The 21,705-nt window shown below is 31.1% G+C and overlaps 3 protein-coding genes, 1 long non-coding RNA gene and 1 pseudogene across 4 annotated transcripts in view; 4 read left to right on the top strand and 1 right to left on the bottom strand.

The window, feature by feature from the left end:
* The window catches only part of LOC145193210 (uncharacterized), a 145,863-nt gene that overhangs the window by 114,633 nt on the left and 9,525 nt on the right, over positions 1–21,705 (top strand). The window lies entirely within an intron of this gene.
* Positions 1,419–4,144, top strand: LOC149891489 (uncharacterized; annotated as a pseudogene).
* On the bottom strand, positions 6,171–7,932 carry LOC149891490 (uncharacterized). Its single transcript, XR_016450065.1, has 3 exons — positions 7,605–7,932; positions 6,572–6,730; positions 6,171–6,452 (listed from the first exon to the last, which is right to left on the bottom strand). It is a non-coding gene; the product is annotated as an uncharacterized LOC149891490 (long non-coding RNA).
* On the top strand, positions 10,427–14,373 carry LOC149891491 (uncharacterized). The gene is given in 2 exon segments (XM_090080173.1): positions 10,427–12,005; positions 12,008–14,373. Coding segments are annotated over 2 exon segments (3,228 nt in total). The 5' UTR covers positions 10,427–10,915; the 3' UTR covers positions 14,146–14,373.
* On the top strand, positions 18,184–20,315 carry LOC149891492 (uncharacterized). The gene is made up of 2 exons (XM_090080417.1): positions 18,184–18,547; positions 18,917–20,315. The coding sequence occupies exon 2, from the start codon at positions 18,921–18,923 to the stop codon at positions 20,313–20,315; it is 1,395 nt and encodes a 464-aa protein (XP_089936543.1). The 5' UTR covers positions 18,184–18,547; positions 18,917–18,920.

Here is a 21,705-nt window from a genome sequence, read left to right on the forward strand (position 1 = left end):
CCGATCGGATTGCAATTCGAAAAATTTTTTTCGAATTGGAATCCGAACCGTTATTATTTTTCCGGATTTATACGGGATTCAGAATAAGGAACGATTTTGAAATAAGATTCATTTTTATTTATTTATAATATTCAAATATATAATGAAACGAAATGATTTGTATGTTAAGTAATAAAAAAAGTCAAAATCACACTGAAAGTTAATCATTTTCCAAATTCATTTCCTGGCCACTCAAAGTCTTGAAATTTGCTGAGTTGCATAGTGTTTTTTTTTCATGTATACCAACATCTCAACCATTGAGACTGAAAGATTGGTTCTTCTAGACCTGTATATATTCCCCGCTATTGAGAAAACTCTTTCAGATGTTGATGGTGTAGCAGGTATACAGAGGTTTTTTCTGGCCAGCTTTGACATCATTGGGCAAATATACTGGTTTTGTTTCTATAATTCCAGTACATTTTTACTTGCTGAAACTGGTTTTGCATTTAAATACCCCTCAATTTCAACTGAAATGGTTTTCTTGGTGCTTGTTTCACCTTCAGGATTAGTGTAACCTGCACCAAACACTTTCTTTCTCAGTCGTTCAGTAAAATCAAAGTTGTCACTATCTTCATCATCCAACATTGAAGGGGAAGGAGTGCTTTGGCTAGCCAAAATTTCTTTTTTTGACAGTTCTTCCATAGCTTTCTTTACTGCAGTTTTGACTACTTCAAATTTTTCCCCCTCATCCACAAAGCACATGCCCTTCCTGTTTGGATTTAAAAAATGAGCAATAGAGAATTCAATATTCATCAGCTCCCCTTCGAATCTTTTGTTTAGATCTTCATTGAATTAGTGAGCAAGCTTTAATGACACCTCGGTTTTTGGCTTGACACAGGTATTACATTTTGCTTGTTTTCCTCCACCTTGTTGAAGAATTCTCAAATATTAGATAGCTTAGGGATCTGAAAAGAAGAAAAAAATGAAGTAACATAAAAATGGAATAAATCAGATTATTTGAGTTTTTCCTTTACATTTGTCTTCACAAAAAATGATATTTTTGAGGCCTGCGTAAAGTTTTCAATAAAAAAACTAATTATTAAAAGGTTATTTGCCTTAATTGTTGAAATGAACGTAACATTTTTTCAAACTAGTTTTTATCTCTATTTTCTATTTTTATTTCTACTAATATTTAAATAGAAGAAATATAACAATATAAATTTTCTCGGACCATTCCACTAATTGAAACAAACCGCAAAGCGAATTAATTCGCAAAGGAATTCGATCCACAAAAAGAAAAAAAAAAAAAAAAAAAAAAAACCCGCAACAATTTAGTTTGAAATATTCTTAACTTTTAAATCAAAATAATACACGGTTTGTAGATTTGGGGTCCTAATATCAATGAAATACCCTATGAAAATCCTTTTAAGGGGTGATAGTGCATGCCTATGGGAGCCCAAAATTAAGGGTTTTGAAATCCCTTATTAAAATCCAAAGCATAATTTTGGTCAAGAAGTTTATAACCTTTTGCATACCATAATGCGATCTATTTAAGTGCTTAAAATGCTACAAGACATGCTTTTTTTAAACAATATATAAAATATAAAATGTAATGCATAAAAACAAAACTTTTTTATTTTAAAAGCTTTTATCCAAATATGCATCTTATTGCTGTTCCGATGTATCATGAGAAATTCTCAAATTCGAACTTTGCCCCTCGGTTAAAAATTACCAGCCAATAACTTTTTCGGGAAATGGCAGTAATTATTCAAAGAAGAAAGCAAAATGTAAATACAGTGAGCGCTTTTTAAATAAATTTAAAGATGCCTACAATTGCAAAAACTCATAAAGATTGCAGAAAATCTGTTTGTGTTATATGCATGAAAAAGGGTGATCAAGAGTTGACTGAAAACTATAAGTTGAAAATTCTTCAACTGATTCAAACAGACATTTCAGTGATGAAAGAGTGCCTTTGGCTACTTGTGTTTCATGAAGATCTCAAATTGGAAAACTTTGTGCTGGAAAAATCAATCATGTGCCTAAGCTTTTTGACTTCAAGTCAATTTCTATCAAACCTACAACCAGAGTTTCGTCAGTTTGTGAGTGCCTTTTATGCCAAATTGCCAAGATCAAAGGAAAGGAGAAGCATCCGTTTGACCAAGTCAAAGTATCCGAGAAAAAAATTCCAAAGCAAACTTCTCAGAATTCTAAAAAGAGCTGCACAAAGTGCTTGTCAATTGTTGGCCGAGGACTTCCTCACAACTGCACCATTGGAACTCGCCATGAAAACCTGAGAAGAATGGCCACAGATGATCCCGTAGGTGCAGAGCAAGTGGCTGCAGCAGTCTTAGCATCCAAAAGCGCATCTCCAAATGGAACTATTAGACTCAGTCAGCCTTGTTGAAAACTTTTGCCATTGAGGAGAGGTAATTACTTCTATTATCTTGTTAATTATCATAGTATCATTATGCTAAATTAAAGGCACTCAAAATGTTGATTCACAAACATTTAATTTATGACCTGTAATAATTAATTATGAGAAAAAGAAACCAGAATGCTTTTATGTTAATTAAAATGCTAGTTGCAACTGCTTTTATTGAAAATTCATCTTTTAATTAAAGAAACTTAATGATCAGTTCATGGTCAGCAATATCAGATTGGCAGAGAATGGTTAAACTTGTCAAGTTGTGCACTGCCAGAGCCTCAGCAATCTCAGTGATGTTTTCAGAGCATCATGAAAACTATCAGAATCTTCCATTTTAAAACTCGGGATTGATGGTGGTGGATCATTTCTAAAAGTGAGGTTCACTCACATTGTGTTGAAAGAAGATGAGACTCCTCTACACAGCCCAGTACAGAAGACAATCAAGCTGATGGCACCACCATCAATCAAAAAAATGAGTGTTAAGCAGCAGATGCTGATAGCACTGTCACAAAACACTCCTGAGAGTTACCAGAATGTGAACGCCATTTTCGACCTCATTCAAGTCAAAGAAAAATGCCAAACAGGTTCTTTGGTTGTCTTTTGTGACCTAAAGCTGGCCAACATTCTTTGTGGCATTCAGTCTCACAGTTGCAAACACCCTTGTTGTTGGTGTAATACTGCATCTTCAGGTCTTGAAAATTGTGGACAACTTCGGACTTTTGGCCAGATCAGAAGACAGCATTCTGAATACATCCAGGCAGGAGGAGATTCAAGAAAGTCAAAGGAATTCAAAAATGTCATTCATGTGCCTTTGATTGAATTTCAAGATGACAAGTTTTTCCTTGAGGCTGTTCCACCAATGGAGCTCCACTTATTACTTGGAGTTGTGAACCACATCTTTAAAAATCTTTGCGACCTGTGGCCAAGGGCCAAGGAATGGCCTCCATCACTTTATATCTCTATCCAGCCTTACCATGGGGGGCATTTCAATGGGAACGATTGCATGAAGCTTCTAAGAGGTCTGGATAAGCTTCAAAAGCTTTCAGAAAAAGAAGGTTTCATTCCAGCTCTTGGCTTCATTCAAACACTCACACTATTCAAGACAGTGGTCACTTCGTGCTTTGGAAAAAGCCTGGACCCTGACTATGAATCCAAGATTGAACAGTTCAAACTTAGCTACACCAATCTTCCTATTTCTGTGACTCCCAAAGTGCATGCAGTGTTTTACCACGTGCCACAGTTCATCAAAATGAAACAAATTGGAGTTGGCCTCTTCAGTGAGCAGGCAACAGAAGCTCTACATTCCAACTTCAAATCTCACTGGGAGAGATCTAAGAGAGATCGATTGCACCCAGATTATGCCAGTCACCTTTTAAAATGTGTCATTGACTACAACAGCAAGAGAATTTAATTTTTTTTAGAAAAGAAAATTTTCTTCAGAACATGCCTTTTCTCTGTAATCCATTAATGTAAATCCAAGGTTGTAACAGAACTTGAAAACAAACTCACTTAGAAAACAAATCAGTTAAAGAATATTGGTTTGAATTTTACAGGCTAATATGTTGTGTTTTGTAAAAAAAAATGCAAAAAAAATTTTTTTTCAACAAACTTTTTGGGCTACTCATAGCCTAAATGTATGGGTATTTCGTAGTAAAATATTCAAAGCTAAATAAGTCTGTTGGATTTTAATCCAGGATTTTCAAATCACTCATTTTGTGTTCCATATGACATGCACTATCACCCTTTAAAAGGGTTTCCATAGGGTATTTCATTGATATTAGGACCCCAAATCTACAAACCGTGAATACAATAATGGCTTACCGCAATGAATGTAAGTGAAGAATAGTAGACTTGATCTGTTGAACGAATTGTTGTAGATTAAGATTTCCAAATAAGACTGATTGAAAATAAAAAATAAATCCACTATTTACATAACGCGCACATAATAAAAATGTTCTTTTTTTGAACCGCATCATTTAACCTAAAACCTAAATAACACATTACACCATTACCCCTAAATAACACATTACACCATGACAACCTAAAACAAACCCCTAAATAACACATTACACTATAACAACCTAAAACAAACCCCTAAATAAACACGTTAAAGAAAAGACAATCCTCGTATTTGTTTCAATTAAATTCCATTTCCATTCTCCGAGACGTAGATTACCAGCTGCAAGACATAAAAAGAAACTTTCAAGTAATTACCGGACCACTTAAACTGTTAAATCAACTATTATTGGTATTCCATCATAACTTTGTACCGATAAAACAAATGCATTTTAAAGAACGGAATAAAAGATTTCCTGAATAAAAGAGTCGTTAATTTAGACTTTAATTTCTTCGGTGGTTTTTTTATATTATATTTTCGTTATAAGAAATCTGTATAACCAAAAAAATAAATAAAAAGGTATCAAGTGTCCTTTTAAATTAATTACACATCAAGATGTGACTGACGGTTACCTTTGGTATTCCACCAAAAACCAAGTAACCAAGAGGCTAATCCCAGAGCATTACTTAAAATTAACTAGATTAATGAATATATTTAATGGAGAGCGATTTATCGAAGAGCGATTATAACGTTTCCCTGACAAAGTTTGTCTATATGGAGAAGGGACAGCGTTTCTCAGAATTTATGTCTTCCAGGAAAAATACCACTAAGTGAAAACCCCACAACAGATATTATATAAGAGATATTATATAAGGCTTCAACTCACGGTCGTTTAGTAGCGCTATGTTATTGTACGCATGCGCAAATTTTACGGAAAAAAATCAACGCTTTCAAAATGGTTACGGCCCTTAGCAACGAAAATAATTTTTCTCTGGAAACCAAGTAATTGCATATTCTCCAATATAAATAATTTTTTTTGTTGCTGTTTTAATTTAAATTAGTTTAACGATAACCCGGTTGTGTACTAAAACACTTAAAACAAGAGAAGGAACGTCTAAACGTTCGTTAATATTTGTTGTTGAGAAAGATGGCTGGTTAACTACACGTGATTTGTTTACATTTTTTGTACCCTACGTTCTAGGTTTTTAATCGTGGAAATTTAACCATATTTCTTGAAAAAGTTTGAGGAGACCTTCTTCTATTTATTTCTTATGGCTGTTCTTAGCATTCAATTTTTTTAATGGACAAAAAAGGCACTTTTCTGCATTACCTTATTGACCATTATAGCTACATTTTATTTGCCTTTAGTAGAGACAAATAAAAGAAAAAAGGAAATACATATTATTAAGAAATGTAAAATGCTGTTGCCAAAAGTGTTTTTAACTATGACAATTTTCGTTTTTTCTCTTTCTTTTTTATAATTCTGGAATTAACACCCTACTTTTAGGATTAGTTTTTTGGTGGTAAAATTTTTGGATGCTTTTTAACCGCTTTGTTGGGCAAGGGATACATTGATAAATACGCTTTAAATTGTTGAACTCAAGATAAATTGATTCTCCACCCTTTTTCGCCATACAATCCAAAGCCAGCGCCCCATTTTTTCAAAAAGGGAATAGCGTGATCTTCCAACATATGTAACTTCGAGGCACTAAAGCCTTAGGTCAAGTTGTGCGATAAAAATGCATTAGCTCAAAAATATTTTTTTCTAAAGAAAATATGATAGCAATATGAATCATATTGTACTTTTAATCCCAGCTTTATAAGTTAAACCATCATAAATCATCAAAATTATCTTGCGAGGCATTGTTGTAGTTTCAGTATACTCTTTAACCTCAATAACAATAAACACGATAAATTTCCAAAGCTCTTTGAGAAACTCATTATAAACAGAAAGAAAAAAAAATCAAATAAAACTTATTAAGATTATTTAATACTTCTGTATTACTAAATATATACTACTACTACTACTACTACTTCTGTTGTCATCGTATTTTTTGAGTAGAATATGGTATAGCACACAGAAAATTTATGAAAGTGTAGTTTATGTTTTGTAATGATTTTGACTGCTTTCTTGTGCAGACTTGTCCCAGAGAATCCTTCATCATAAACAAGCTTTGAAATAGAATTACATAACTTTAGCATAGAGTTTTTCTAAAAAAGAAAATTGTCTCTTTAAAAGATATATTGCATGATTTTATATTACTTGTTAATATTGTTATTAAAAATAATGTTTCAGATTTGGAATAAATTAATTTATAAAAGAATGGAACCTGAAGCATTTTATGCACATGATTTCCGATAAAACTTTTTCCATGGTATGCTTGTCGCTGAACTTTCAGTTTTTGCAATGTAGCTTCAATCTGTTGTGTGCATGGTCCCTCACCTTTCTTCAGTGTAGATTCAAGCTCCAGAGTATTACACTGTTTTGTCTATAGAAGTATTATAATTGCTTTTAAATTAAGATTAATAAATAGTAGTTTTCACGAGGAAACATTGGTTAGGAATAATCCAGATATAACATGTAAAATGATTAAGGTGGTACTACCTATAAAATATCAAAATTTTTCAATTTTTTTTACTTTATAAATTTGAATAATATAATTATTGTAGATTTCAAAAATGTATATTGTTTATATGTTTCTTAGTAAAAAAATGACCTAAATTGTCAGTCATAAGAAAATGTTTTTGTAATGATAACTGACATGTGTCTTGAATGTTTCAGAGAGATTTTATTTTGTTTTCTTGCTTTCTGAGTTTTTCAACTTTGAACAAGGATATCTTTTTAACTACTTGGAGATTATACCTAAAATATTAAAGGTTACTTTTGAAGGGTTTGACCAAAATAAGGTTTTTACAGTTTGTTGTTCTTGAGATAATGATATTTACAGCACAGATTTTACAATAAAAATAAAAACCATTATTGAAAATGCCACCATTTTGCATCTATGAATGCTTTGATGGTGATTCTGATCAAATCCCTTAATCAACATGTTAACCTTTTTGCAAAAATTTAGACTCAAACTATGACTAGTTAAGAAGAAATTATTGTCTAAAAATGCATTTAAAATTGCATATTAATTTCTGACTCTGCGTGTTTATGGGCACATTAATAGTTTTTTATTTATTTATGCTGAAAGTTTTTTCATTGTACATGTATTTAATCAAATATTACACTAAAAATTAAAGAACTAACAGTTTTAGTTTTTATAGGCCAGTACCACTTTAAAGCAGAACAATAATTCTATAAAAAACAGGACTTAACATTATCATGTTGTCAATGCTTCATTTTAAAAAAATGCTTACATTTCCTTTTTCCTTTTCTTTAGAAAATCAAGTTGAGGGAAGTAAATTGACTTAATAGTTTCCACATTATCAGGATTATTTAATTAGCCATTTCCATTGCAACATTTACCAGCTGTATTTGTTCATCAAGATTAAAAATAGAATTTTGAAGGTCTGACAGTTGTTTTTGCTTTGATATAAATTCATGATATTTTTCATAACAGATGCTGCTATCATTTTTTAATACTTCTTCTAATACCATTAAAATATTTAATTTCATGGGCTTCTTTTACAAACATGTTGAAATATTTAAGATAAATCCAAATAACTATGTGTAGAGTTGGTATAGAAACCTAGATATAAATGTACGTGTATGAGTTATGATTTTAAAAAATTAAATCAACTTTTAGTGACATTGTACAGCAAATCAATTATCACTAGTTAAAATTGAGTTAAATGAGAGAAATGATTTTAACTGATCTAGAGTTACCTTCAAAATTGATTCTGTTATGTCTTTATTGGAACTTTTTACATCTTTCTTGAGATCCTCATTTTACATAAATTTTTGATCATTGGTTTGAAGACTTTCAAGAGTGCAACATTCTATTTTTGTTCTTTCTTCTTTACTAAGTTTCATGTCAAAAAAAAATACTATAAGTTGTTCAAATTAAATTCACCTTTTAATGTTGATTTTCTTTTATAATAACTAATCTTAAGCTCCTGAAATACAATAAAGTGCACAAAGAAACTCAAATCACCTAAATATTGCAACTTTGATATCCCTAGGTATATAAAAACTTCATATATGTATTTTTTGAAATCAGTAAGACTACTACATATATACATATATACATATATCTACATATACATATACATACATACATATATATATATATATATATATAATATATATATATATATATATATATATATATATATATATATATATATATAATATATATATATATAATATATATATATAATATATATATATATATATATATATATATAAGTAATATATATATATATATATAAGTAATATATATAAGTAATATATATATATATATATATATATATATATATATATATATATATATATATATATATATATATATACTTGTTTCTCTTACTTATACTTCATTCTTTGCAGGTCTTCTATTTGTTCTTGATATCATGTCATGACTACTTTGATGTTGACTTTTGCCTTAAAAAAATGTTGAAAATGATAGTAATTTTTTTACTATTTAGGTTTAAAGCATTTATAATCTGGTAGCTCAACTTAAAACTTCCTCCAACACAATCTCCTACAACTTTAACTTGAATATCTTTAAAATTTAGAGAATACGAATTTATAAACAACGCTAGCTCCATGAGTCGTGGCGCTTGTACATAGTTTAGAACCAGTCAACACCAGTGTAATATTGTCATCACTTGTAAGCCATCAACGTTAAGTAAAAAAATTGAATGCTCAGTAAAACTTGCTTTGAAATGTTGTATATAGATTAAATTTCAGTATTTTAAAAAAAATCTGGATATTCTACGATCAGATTTTATTTTATTTTGACTTAAAAATTCTCAGTTTTTACCTTTATCGACAGCTGCTTTTTCAGTTCTTAACAATCGCGCGCAATTAAATTTCAAAGTTTTTTTAAGACATATGTATACTTTGCTTATTATAGGAACTATCCCAATTTACATTTTTTTAAGAAGATTTCTATTTGTAAAATTATTTGAGAAAACGTTAGGATTGCCACCATTGATAAATCATAAATTTTTTTCATGTTTACATCGCTTTCGATTTCTATTTCTGGAGCATGCGCATAATAACAGCGCTGTTTCGCTTTATGTAAACGACCGTGAACTGCGTTTTTTTTTCTACTTTCAAATAAATTAAGTGAACCTTTCAACATTTTAAGTTGAAGCGTTCGCTTTGTACCTATAGTTAAATGAAAAAAAAAAAAAAAAAAAAAAAAAAAAGTGGTTATACAACATATGGTTAAATAAAAAAGTAGTGCACTTTAAACTGGGACATTTTTTGTTTTGACAATCATCCAAAAACTTAGTGTAAGTATCACACGTAAAAATTGTTTTGATTTGCAATCAAAGATCGGAAATAAATTTAAAAGTTGAGCATATTTTCTTCTTATTCCTCTATTTTGGTGCTAATTTTGTTACATCAAATAATTTTGTGCAAATGTAATATGTTTATAATGCAGTTAAACTATGGTTGTTAACCTACTATTATATTACTTTACAATAGCGCACAGCTATGTACATATATGCATGGCCGCCGAGTGAAATTTCGGGCCCCGGGGAAGTTTTCTTAAGGGGCCCTCATTATGATCAATTACATACTCAAGACCAAAAGAAGCGTGCTCTGGTCATTTTAAATGAAAAATAAAAGTTAATTAAATCTTTTAAAAGTCAAAACTATTTAAATATTTTTAAAATTACTTTAAAAAATTGTTTGTAAACACGCGGGGCCCCGGGAATCTTCCCCGTCCACCCCCTCCTCTCGGCGGCCATGCATATATGTACAGATATGTACAGATATGTACAAATAATAATTTGTGAATTAAGATCAGTAATCTCTTCCAGGTCCTCAAAATCTAAAATATACTAGTTTAGATTTTGTTAAGTACTAGTTTGCCATATTCTCATCAAAGGATTCTTCCAAATGATTCTAACATGCTGGAACTTAAACTTTTATGCGTTGAGTTCTAATCTTAAGACAACTGAAGAATTACCGAAAAATTTTTCTGTAATTCTTCAGAGCAGAGAGGCCTGGGGAGGATGAAGTTCCAAGATAAAAAGTTTTCTCGGAATTAAGAATAAATATTTGCAGAAATGAAAGCGTACAGGAAGACTTCAATACAAAGACATAAATATGACTATAAACCAGTTTATCTCTACTTTTAAAAGACTAAGAACACCTTTCAAATTTATAAGTAAACGTAACTTTGTACACTTACGGGCATTTACTTAGTTTAAGATGAAAGTTTTTTTATTTGACAGATTGTTATGGTTCATGCTACGATGCAAACATTCCTTTAAGAATATTAATTTTTGAATGTAAAAATTTGCTTTATTGTGTAGAAAAGCTTTCTATATTTTAACAAAAAACAATGATTAAAAGTAAAAATTTATAAATTAATGAACTACTAAGATTAAATAGCTTATAACTAAAGTATTATTCAAATTTCTTTACAACTCACGGCTGATTTTTCAAAGAGTTTGAAGAATAATTTTTTAAATATGTTACGATTTTTAATTTCTTATATGTTTTTTAGTTTATGTATCTGTTGTGTATTTAAGTTTACAAAAAGTGAAGAATGGATGAAAAATATTCAAATTTTTTATCACTTCAAATCATGCTAAGAGAGGCAACAAAGTTACTTAGACAAATATTTTTAAAAACATGGAAAGAGCTACGCAAAAAAGATTGGACAGACGATGTAGAAGCATCTAAGTACTTTAAAAATGGAGTGGGAAAAGAATTTAGAGATAGCTGTAAAAAAATTCAGCAAGTTAGCTTAGATTCTGACAATTCTGATGAATGGGATATAACACTTTTAGGAACTGTGTTAACATCAAAGTTGTTTGCTCCAATATTGAAGAAAAAGTCTTACTTGCAACCAGTCAGTAAAGTATCATCAGTGCGTAATAAAATCAAACATTTGCCTAGTTTAGAAATAACAGATGAAAAGTTTGAAGAGCTTTCAAATGAATTAGTTTCAGCAATGACAGCGTTAGGTGCATCAAGAGAGTATGTCCTTAAGTTGAAGGATAACAAAGCATTTCAAACTGCAACCTATGTCACACACCCAGACCAAAAAGCTCAATCAGTCAAAGAGTCTGCAAATGAGGAGTTTATGAAGGAAAACTATGCAAGAGCAGTTGAGATGTACACTTCTGCAATCACTCTGTATAGTTTAACAAATGAAGAGCTGGGTATACTGTATCGCAATCGATCATTGTCTTATTTGAAACTTTATGATGAAACAAAAGATGATATTAATTTGTATCGAGCACTCATAGATGCAGAGAAAACATGTTGTCATCATCCAGTGTGGTTCAAAGGATATGCCCAGCTAGGTGAAGTATATTATAAAATGAACAAGTTAAAAAAAGCAGTGAAGTGCTATGAAAAAGCATTTGCATTTAGTTTCAATAGTGAGGAGATAAAGAATTTATTAGCTTTAATGAGAGCTAAACTTGGAGAACAACAGAGTTATGACCATTTAAATCAAGTACCTTTTTCAACTGAAGATTATGAGGAACAGCTTCTTCAACAGCTAAAAAATAGATTTGGTGGTACTAATCTTGAAAATTTAAACTTGTTAGATTTAAAAAATAAGTTAGTTGAGTTAGATCCTACCATAAAAATAGTTTGGACTGGACATGAATATTGAGATGGTTCAAAATAGTCATACAAAACTATGAAATGGCAGCAAAGTTTTACAGGGAAGCAGCACAAAGAAACAATGCAGAAGGTATGTACAACTTGGCTCTTTTGTTTAGGAATGGATTAGGAGTTAAAAAGGACTTTAAAGCTGCAATTGCATTACTCAAAGAAGCTGCAAAGCAGAAACCTTTTCATAAATCTTTTTGCCAGGAAATCAAAAATGTAGGTGTTTGTGAAGCTGAACATGCTTTGGGCTTAGCATACCAAGAAGGTACATATGTAGCTAAAAATGATAAGACAGCATCTGATTGGTATCATTTAGCAGTTGAGCATGGCAGTGCTGATTCTGCTAATAACCTAGGTTTATTTTATCTTCATGGCACTGGTGTTAAAAGAAATATTAAAGAAGCAGAAAGACTTTTTATTCTTGCTCATGAGAGAGTTGATATTAATGCTTCTGGAAACCTTGTTGATCTATATATTCATGAAAAAGATCCAGATAGAGCATTACTTTGGCATGAAAGATCTCTTCAAACTCCCAATATTTTCCCCAAAACAAGAGATGAACAGATCAGGAAGAACATTCAAGATCTTAAAGACTTGGAGGAATTGAGAGCTTCATTACCTAATGATCTAAAGGTTGCAGTTGAATCAGTGCTAAAATACACAAACAGATTTTTGGATTCTTTGGAAGTTCCTTCAGTTTTTTGTCGTAAAAGTTTTAACTTTGATATGGAAGAGTTTCGAAGGCGTGCTGAGAGTGGTTCAATAACTGCCAACAATATGCTCAAAGCTGTTGAACTTTTTTATGAAGCCCTATACATGCTAACAATACAGAATTTTAATGCTAAAGATTTTCTAATCAAACTTGCAAGTGCTTATTCAACCTGCCATATTATCTGTCAGATGCCTTTAGTCATGCATAAAGTAGCGTCAAGATTAGTTAATTTGGCTATCCAAGAAAGTCAAAATCAGAAAAGTGAAATAGATTATAATGCTCGTTTATGCTTTGTCTACTTAAATCCTGGTGATCATAAATTACTGGTTAATTTTCTTGAGTGTTCACTATTAATATATCCTGATGACTGCAAAATGCTGCAGCTATTGGGATGTAATTATGCATTTTTGAAACAGCATAAGAATGCTTTCAAAGCTTTTGAAAAAGCTTATTCCTTGCAGCCTTCTAATTATGAATACATTTATAACAAAGCTGTTGTTTTACGATTGCTTGATAATAAAGTTATTGATGCAAAAAAATTTTATGAGAAATTCATCTCTGCAGCTCCTGCTGATCATCGAAAACTACCAGAATCGTATTATGCTCTTGGCCTACTTTCGTCTAGGCCAAAAAGTTCGAAGAAATCACCCATGTATTCATTTTATTATCAGAAAGGTCTTGAAAGTGAAAAGCTGCAACTTTCTTGCTTTCTGCCATATGATAGCACCTCAAAGGAATTCTTAGAACGGTATCTAATGATTTCAGAAGCTAAAATTACAAAAGCAGTTTCACTGGAAAAAATTGAAAAAGACAATTATAGAGAAAATGACGAGCTCATTGATTATAAAAGAAAAGAGGTATTTTTAAATCATCGACAGGGGCTCACAGAACTCAAAAAGAATTTGCCAAGAGCTTTTCAAATAAGTTGCAAACCAAATAAATGCCAAACCATGCCACCCTCAGTTGTAGGTTTAAAAGCGCTATTCTTAAAAGATATTGATTTTTCGAAAGATTGCATTCTTACTGGATATGCTTTGACTGTCACGAATGTTGATATTCCAATAGTTGGAGTATTTCCTTCAGTTCATTTTGTAGTTGAAGATAAAAAACGCTTTGTTGAAAAGCTTTGTATTTACAATCTTGGTGAAGGTTATCAATCAATCAAAGAGAAGTTTCCAGTTGGTTGCATTTTTACAATTATTGATCCTTATGCTAGGTTGGCTGCTGATGGAAAACCTATGATAAGAGTTGACGATCCTAATACAGTCATCATGTCAGAAGAAAAAAAGTTAAAAATGTGCCTCTATTGTGGCAAAGAGCAGTCTATGTTTACTTGCTCAAGATGCAAGACTGTTAAATACTGCAGCAAAGAATGTCAAAACAAAGATTGGAAAATATTAAATCATAAGGACATGTGCAACTATGTTTCTTCATTTTAATCTTGTTAAAATTTTCTCGAGTGCTTTTTTTTTTAAACCATATTTGTTTGGCTATGCATATTTTTAACAGCATATAAACATAATTTTGCAACGTTTGGTTTTGGTTTTTTATAAATTATTTGGTTTTGTCTTAGATGGTTTTTTATAAATTATTTGGTTTTTTGTGTTTTGTTCTTAAGAATCGTTTGAAACGATAAATGAATGGAAAAGTATTGGTTGAAACGATAATATCGGCTTTTTTTTTATCGGTTTATCAAAATGCATAAAAATAACGAGAATACCGATATTTATCGGTATAATAACGATATTTTTTACAATATTCCAATTTTTTTTTTAAATGCCAAATTTTAGTTCAAATATATTATAAATCTTTAAGTCGAGTAAAGATGTCGTTATCGTTTCATATCGTTATCGTTTCAAAATATCGGTTCATACCGATATACCGATAACGATACGCAGACCCTTAGTTTTGTTCCAATAATTCCGAACGTCTAAACAATAAACCTTAGTTCATCCTGAAACACAACAGAAACACGCTTTTGGCTTTAAGTAAAACGGCCTTAAATGGCGCTTGTTATAACAATTTACTATGCTGTTAACAGTAAGGTAAGGTTGCCAATATTGTACCCCCTAAGACAAAACTAAAAAATGTAGGTAATCTACTGAGTAAAAACATGGATTTTCAATTGTATTTCATAATTTAGGGATTGTTTGTTGTGAAGACGTTAAAAAAACTCAAAATTTAAAAAGCGTTAAGTCTCGAAGAATCAAATTAAAAAAGTAGCGCTAAGAGTACAATTAAGGAAACTAGATCCTTAATTGTACCATTGTAATCCAATATTGTAACACTTTCTTGATTTCAATTACTTTACAGCTTTGCAAATATTTTATGATTTTAGATTTAAGGGATTTAAAGAACTGATTAAAAGGAATGTTTTTTATAAAATTAGCAATTGGAAATATTCTGATATAACATGACATAACACCTAACTGCCCATAATGTAATGAAATGAAGTTTTTCATTTAATAAGCTCTATGCAACTTGAACTTTTTTTTCTTCTAGAAAATGCCAAAAACGGGTATCACCACATATGGCACAATTTTTATTTAAATTATATGTTTTCCAATGGATTAGCGAAGATTAGAATAGAGGAGTAAGGTAGGTATTAAAGATAATTATACTAAATAATGTAAAACAATATATACTATATCTGTTTTAAAAACAACCTCACTAAATATTGTAAAATAAAATACAAATAAAAGTTTCAGATGTATTGTGTCAGTTTTTGATTAACACCTGCACAGCCAACATGACACCAGCCTTGACATATTGGTAAAACTGAACTAGAGAGTGCATCTTTTTAAGAACTGCTTGTCAATACAAGAGTAATACATGTGTTTTTCTTTTTTTGTTTCAGTGGTAAAGTTCTTATTGTAAGTATGGATGTTTTTCTAATTGGAATCTCAAAAGGAATTTGTTAAACTTTATAAGCGTTTCTTAGCGGTCAGAATGGTTGCGTCGTTACAATTTACGCAACTAATCTGACATACAGTTAGTTAAAAAATTTGACAACTAAAAATAAGATACTCTAAATTCTAAGTATTTATTTTGAATTTAGATAAATTATGCTTTAACCTAAGTACACTGAACAAATCATATCTTCTGCTTTTTTTAGTAAAATACGCTTAGCCATAAAACCAAAAATTAGAAATCTCCAATAACAAACCAACAAGAGCTTAGTCTGGCCTTAATGCAGTTGGATGACAAAAAAAAAAAACAGTTGACTACTTAATTTCATTCAGCAAAGATAAAAAATAAGTTAAAAAATTTCTTGTGGGTTGTAAAAATAACAAGTTATGTTAAAAGTACAATATAGGCATCGGTACAATATTAACAACCTTACCCTATCGGACAAAACATGGTGGACAAACTCAAATTCAGAACAAAAGTTGATCAAAAACTTTTGTTGAAAAAAAATTGAACATATTATTTTTTATGTAGTTTATTATGTTATTACCAAAACTTAAAACTTTTGAATTATACTAAAAAAAGTTTTAAAACACATTTTCCCTTACAAACAATTTTCTTTGGAAAAAACTACACAAACTACATTTTTCTTTGGAAAAAACTAGGTGGATATTCAAAAAATCGACTGAAAATTCAAAAAAATTCAAAAATTAACTTATTATTTTTCAAAAAGCTTTAAAAATTAACTTAATATTTGGTAGGACCCCCTTTACTTTTAATTAATGCTTTCATTCTTCGAGGCATAGACTCAATTAATGAGTCAACAATTCTCATATCAATCTCTCGCCAGGCCTTCTCGATTTGTTCAAATAATTCCTCACTGGTCTTCTTATTTGCACGCTCAATCTTAATGTCAATTATTTCCTGCAAATTTTTTAAGCTCTTTAACAATTATTCGATCTAGTCTTTGTGATGTTTTTCTTGAACGTCCACCCCGATGGTTTGTTTTATAGCAGTCACGAGATCCAAATGATTTGACAGTTTTGCTTACAGTCGATTTCGCTATATTATAATTTCTACAAATTTCAGCTTGAAGTTTTCCGCTTTTAAAATCTTTAATAATATTTTCACGTAAAACACTTCTTAATTTGTCGTAAGCCATTTTAAAATGCAATTTACGCCATATTCACGAGTTAAATCTATTTCTAGTTTAGTTGAAAAAACAATTAGCCAGACGTTTCAAAATCTGTTTTATTATTTTAGAGTAATGTTAAGATAAAAGTGAAAACAAAAGAATACGGTAAATTGAATAAAGACCATGTTACTTTAGATGCTAAAAAATCTGCTCATTTTCTATTTAAAACATGGATTTTTATTTAAAGTTTATTGGAGTTAACTTTGAAAGAAATTATAGATAATTTCAGCAAAAATTATTTTTTACCAATCCGAAAAACTTTTATTTGCGCCAATCTGCACTTTTAATCAGCAATATTGATTTTCTTTGTTAGAATAACCCTTTTTTTTTTTTTTTTTTTTTTTTTACGTAAGACTTAGTTAAAACAACTCTTTTTGTTTTTAGTCATACATTCGGAAAAAATATTTTGGCAACTCGTATACTATTATAGAAACTTTCCAGTTATACATAAAAAAAAATGTGAATATTAAACCATAATCATTTAATAGAATTTATAAAAACAAAATAAAACTTGATTTAATACCGTAAATAAAATATGACTTACACAATTTCTTTGAAAAAATTTCTTTGAAAGAAAAAATTTTTCTTAGGATTTTACCGATAAAAAGTTTATTTTTGATTTTTTTTAGCACAAAAAATGAAATCAAATATATTTTTAACACGTTTTAGCATTGGGAAAAAATGACTACGGTGTGGTTTGCTGGAGTTTTAAACATTTTTTTGTAAATGCTCGCACAAAATTTCTTCACACAAAAAGCTTTGATTAATTTTGAACCAATTGAAATAAACAAAATCTCAAACAAATTTTAAATGCTTTCATCGTCAGTATTAAAAAATACAAACATGTTGCAATGAGAGAGAGAGATGAAAGCATAGAAAGCATCTTACAAATTTCTGTTTAATTTACATAGCTGACGTATAAATTCTACTTTATTAGCAGAATTATATATATATATATATATATATATATATATATATATATATATATATATATATATATATATATATATATATATATATATATATATATATATATATATATATATATATATATATATATATATATATATATATATATATATATATATAAAACTGCGTGACATAATGTATGAACAATTCCAAAGAGAGAGAGAGAAGAAAATAAAGCATTGGACACGAGTTTTATGAATAGAAGAGAAGTTTTTTTAAGTAGGTGATGATTATTTTTTGAACGAGATTTGATTGAGTGTTACTATTTGTCTTTCTAAAGTATTAAAAGAATATATATTTGAGTTAAATATTTGTGAATATTTATCAAGTATAATAAGTATTCTTATTACATATTAGGGTGGTCCTTAATTTTCAAAGTTTGATTTTTGTACAGGGCACCCTTGAATTTTGTTTATATGCATGCATAAAAAATTCACAAAAAAAATCAGCTAAATCTGAAAACATTTAGAGATCCCTACCACATATATAATAGTTAAGTATCATGTGGGGTTCCGTGGCTGCATGTCACTAGTTGTTATGCTGGTGAACTCTTTCACTGCACACTATACCGCCTGCATAATTTATCAATATGATGTTACTTATTTATTGTTAAATTATCCAGAATGCATTTCACCAGCTGTCAGCCATTTGTAATCAGACACTGACAGACACTCAATATAACAATAATATTTGATGAATCTGAATTAGTGACTACTGACTCTCTCAGGAAAACTTCCGTAACAACTGACCTAGTGGATACTGGATCAAAAGTGAGTGTTTTCTTTGTTTATTTTTGCTTAAATATTAATTTGCCAAATTATATTGATTTAACAATGAATTATTATAAAACAGACAGAATGACCGATCCGCTGTGCTAAATCCATTTTAAATTGTTAATTAATATCAATTGCCTGAGTGCCATAGTATCAAACTTGACTTTTCATTTATGCACATAATTGTGTATTTCATTTATTGGTTTTAGACCTTGTCAGAGTTTTCATATGTCATTGTTGTTTATTTATATTGCATAACATAAATTTTGTCAGTTAGTTTTCTGAGCTCTATAAGTTTTTGTTAGAAATTACAAATAATTTGAATAATTAAAATGGATGGTAACAAATAAAATTTATTATTTTAAGGGAGATGGCCGATGCTTGCTGTAGGACTTCGAAACCAACTACAAGACGAGAAACTGATATGTTGGAAGATATCAGCAGCAAAAAAATTGTGGACCGGCTCCCAATCCTCGTGTCTGGACTAGGAGTTGACCAAATTCTTTGTGTACCGAAGCTGCCATCTGGAACTGGAGAAGCTGCAGCAACAGCTGTTTATGATGTAACTGTAGCGTGGGGCATAGCTGATAAAGTCAAGTGCGTGTGCTTCGACACTACTTCCGTCAATAGTGGTCCAAGAAAAGGTGCTTGCATCCTACTGGAGCAGAAGTTTGACAAAAATTTGCTCTGGTTTGCTTGCCGTCATCACATTTTAGAAATAGTCTTAGAGGCAACGGTTACTCTTTCTCTTGGCCCTTCAAAGGGTCCTGACATTATGATTTTTAAAAGGTTTCAAAGCAGTTGGGAAATCATTGACCGGTCAAACTTTCAGGCATCTAGTTCGAATGACATCGTGCACAGTGCCGTTTCCAGTGTTGCAAATGAAATTATTGCATTTGCTGAAAACCAACTGCAACAGTTTCAGCCTCGTGATGATTATCGCGAACTGCTAGAGCTGACAATAATGTTTCTGGGAGGCGTTCCATCTCAAGGATACTCATTCAAAGCTCCGGCAGGACTGCATCGAGCCAGATGGATGGCCAAGGCTATTTATTCATTGAAAATATGGATGCTGAGAAGCCAGTTCAAGATGACAAAGAAAGAAGAGAAGGGAATAGCAGACGTGTGTCTTTTCACAGTGACTCTGTATGTCAAGGCCTGGTTTAGAGCGCCGTCAGCGCCATCTTCGCCTCGTGTTGATCTCGAGCTTATCAAGGAGATCGACAAATACAAGGCACAGAATCAAGCAGTCTCTCAGATCGCAATGAAGAAAATTTTAGGACATTTGTGGTACTTGTCAGAAGAACTGATTGCATTGGCTTTCTTTGATGACGAAGTCTCCGATGACACTAAACGTCTGATGGTAAGTGCCCTGCAAGCACCGGGTGCAGAATATCCTTTGAAGAGGATAACTGTTGATCCTACGCTGGTGAGCTCCAAGAACTTGGAAGACTTTGTCACCGAGAGCAGTCGTAGATTCTTCACCATCACTGGTCTACCGTCAACTTTCCTCAACAAAGATGTGAAGCTCTGGTCTGCAGATGCTGACTATCAGTTGGCGAAGAACACTGTCAGTAGTATGAGAGTTGCCTTAATGGACGAATACAACAAGCTGCACACAAACGATGAGGAGCAGAAACAGTGCCTTCTCTTAATTGTAAAGAAGTACCGCCAGCGATTTCCTGATCGAGCGAAGAATACCATGGCTATGGACAAACTAGACGGTTTTTGTCACTTTGACAGTCTCAACACAGAAGGACAATAATAATTACAATATGTAACACTGTAACAGTTGTTTAAATGTGCTTCAATAAAGCAATGTTGTGCTCTGTGATCATATTTGTCCTAATCATTCATATTGTAGAATACTGAGCATATGAGCCTTCTGTGGGCACTTTTATAGATATAAACTCTGCGGTAGAGACCCCTAAAATGTATTTTTTTCAAATAAAATTTTCAGTACAACTATTTTTTCATAAACGTCAACCATTAAAGGGGGTGCCCCGTCAGACAACTGAAGAAAATTTTTTTTGTAATGAATAAGGACCACCCTATTACATATATTTCGATTTAGGAATCGATATCCGCTATAATAGTTGCACTAATATGTAGGTTGCCGCGGTTTCACGCTTTTTGCTCCATTTACTCGCTCCATTTTGTTTTCAGGATACAAAATCGTTTGGTCAGCGACGGTTTTTTCTTCGCTGAATGACTAGGTTAGGTGGAGTTTTAAAAAATTTTGGGCACATTTTGAGATTTTTAGATTGATCAACACAGAGCGGGTTGTTGACATATGCTCTACGACCGATTGGTTAGCTCTTTTTCTGACCAAGAGTCAACATATGACACAAAGCTACAACGGACAAAAAGTATTGCTTTGTGCACTCACGATGCATGCAAAGTGAGAGGAATCAGCTGATTTTTTGAGGATGTTACTGGATATTGCAGTTTATTTTAGTTTTTAATTTCAGACCAAAAAAAAGGAGTTGGCTAATAAGTGTCTTTCCCTTTTGTTGTCTGTTTTTGTGGTAAAGTAATTGTTTAAAAGTAATAATGAAATTTTTTTTAAGAAACATTTGTTGTCGTTGATGACGAAAATCTTAATGGTAGGTTTTTTTTGTGTCTTTCAATTTTCCAAGTCTATTTTATGCCATTCATTTTTAAGTTTTTTCACGTATTTTTTTTTACACTTGGGCATTAATTTTTTTGATATTTCTTATTCATGCCACAAAAGGAAAAGATTAGCTGATCGGGAAGGAAGTCATTCATTTTATTATTTAATCATTTTCTAATTAGCTTAAATGATTCCTACAAAGTTTTGAAGAATGTTTTGGGTCATATTCTTCTTGAAAAATAAATAGTTCTCCAATTATCCAACTTCTTTCGTCGTTATTCCACTTATTTTAACAATACCCCCAGTATAATTACCAGCAAAATAACCCTACATCATAACACTACCTCAGCCATGTTTCACAGTTGGCACCACACTATTTTTTATCATTCAAATTTACATCGAATAATAATTTTCTCTTCAAGCCAAAAACTTGGAACTTTGACTCGTTAGTCCAAAGAACACGTTTCCAGTAATCAAGAGTCAATTTTTATATTGCTTTACCCACTGTAATCTTTGTTTCCTATTTTGAAAGCCGAAGAAG

Source organism: Hydra viridissima, unplaced genomic scaffold (genome assembly GCF_058129835.1).
Source record: "Hydra viridissima isolate aposymbiotic clone 2 unplaced genomic scaffold, HvirCarnegie_v1 scaffold_2, whole genome shotgun sequence".
Classification (NCBI taxonomy): Eukaryota; Metazoa; Cnidaria; class Hydrozoa; order Anthoathecata; family Hydridae; genus Hydra; species Hydra viridissima.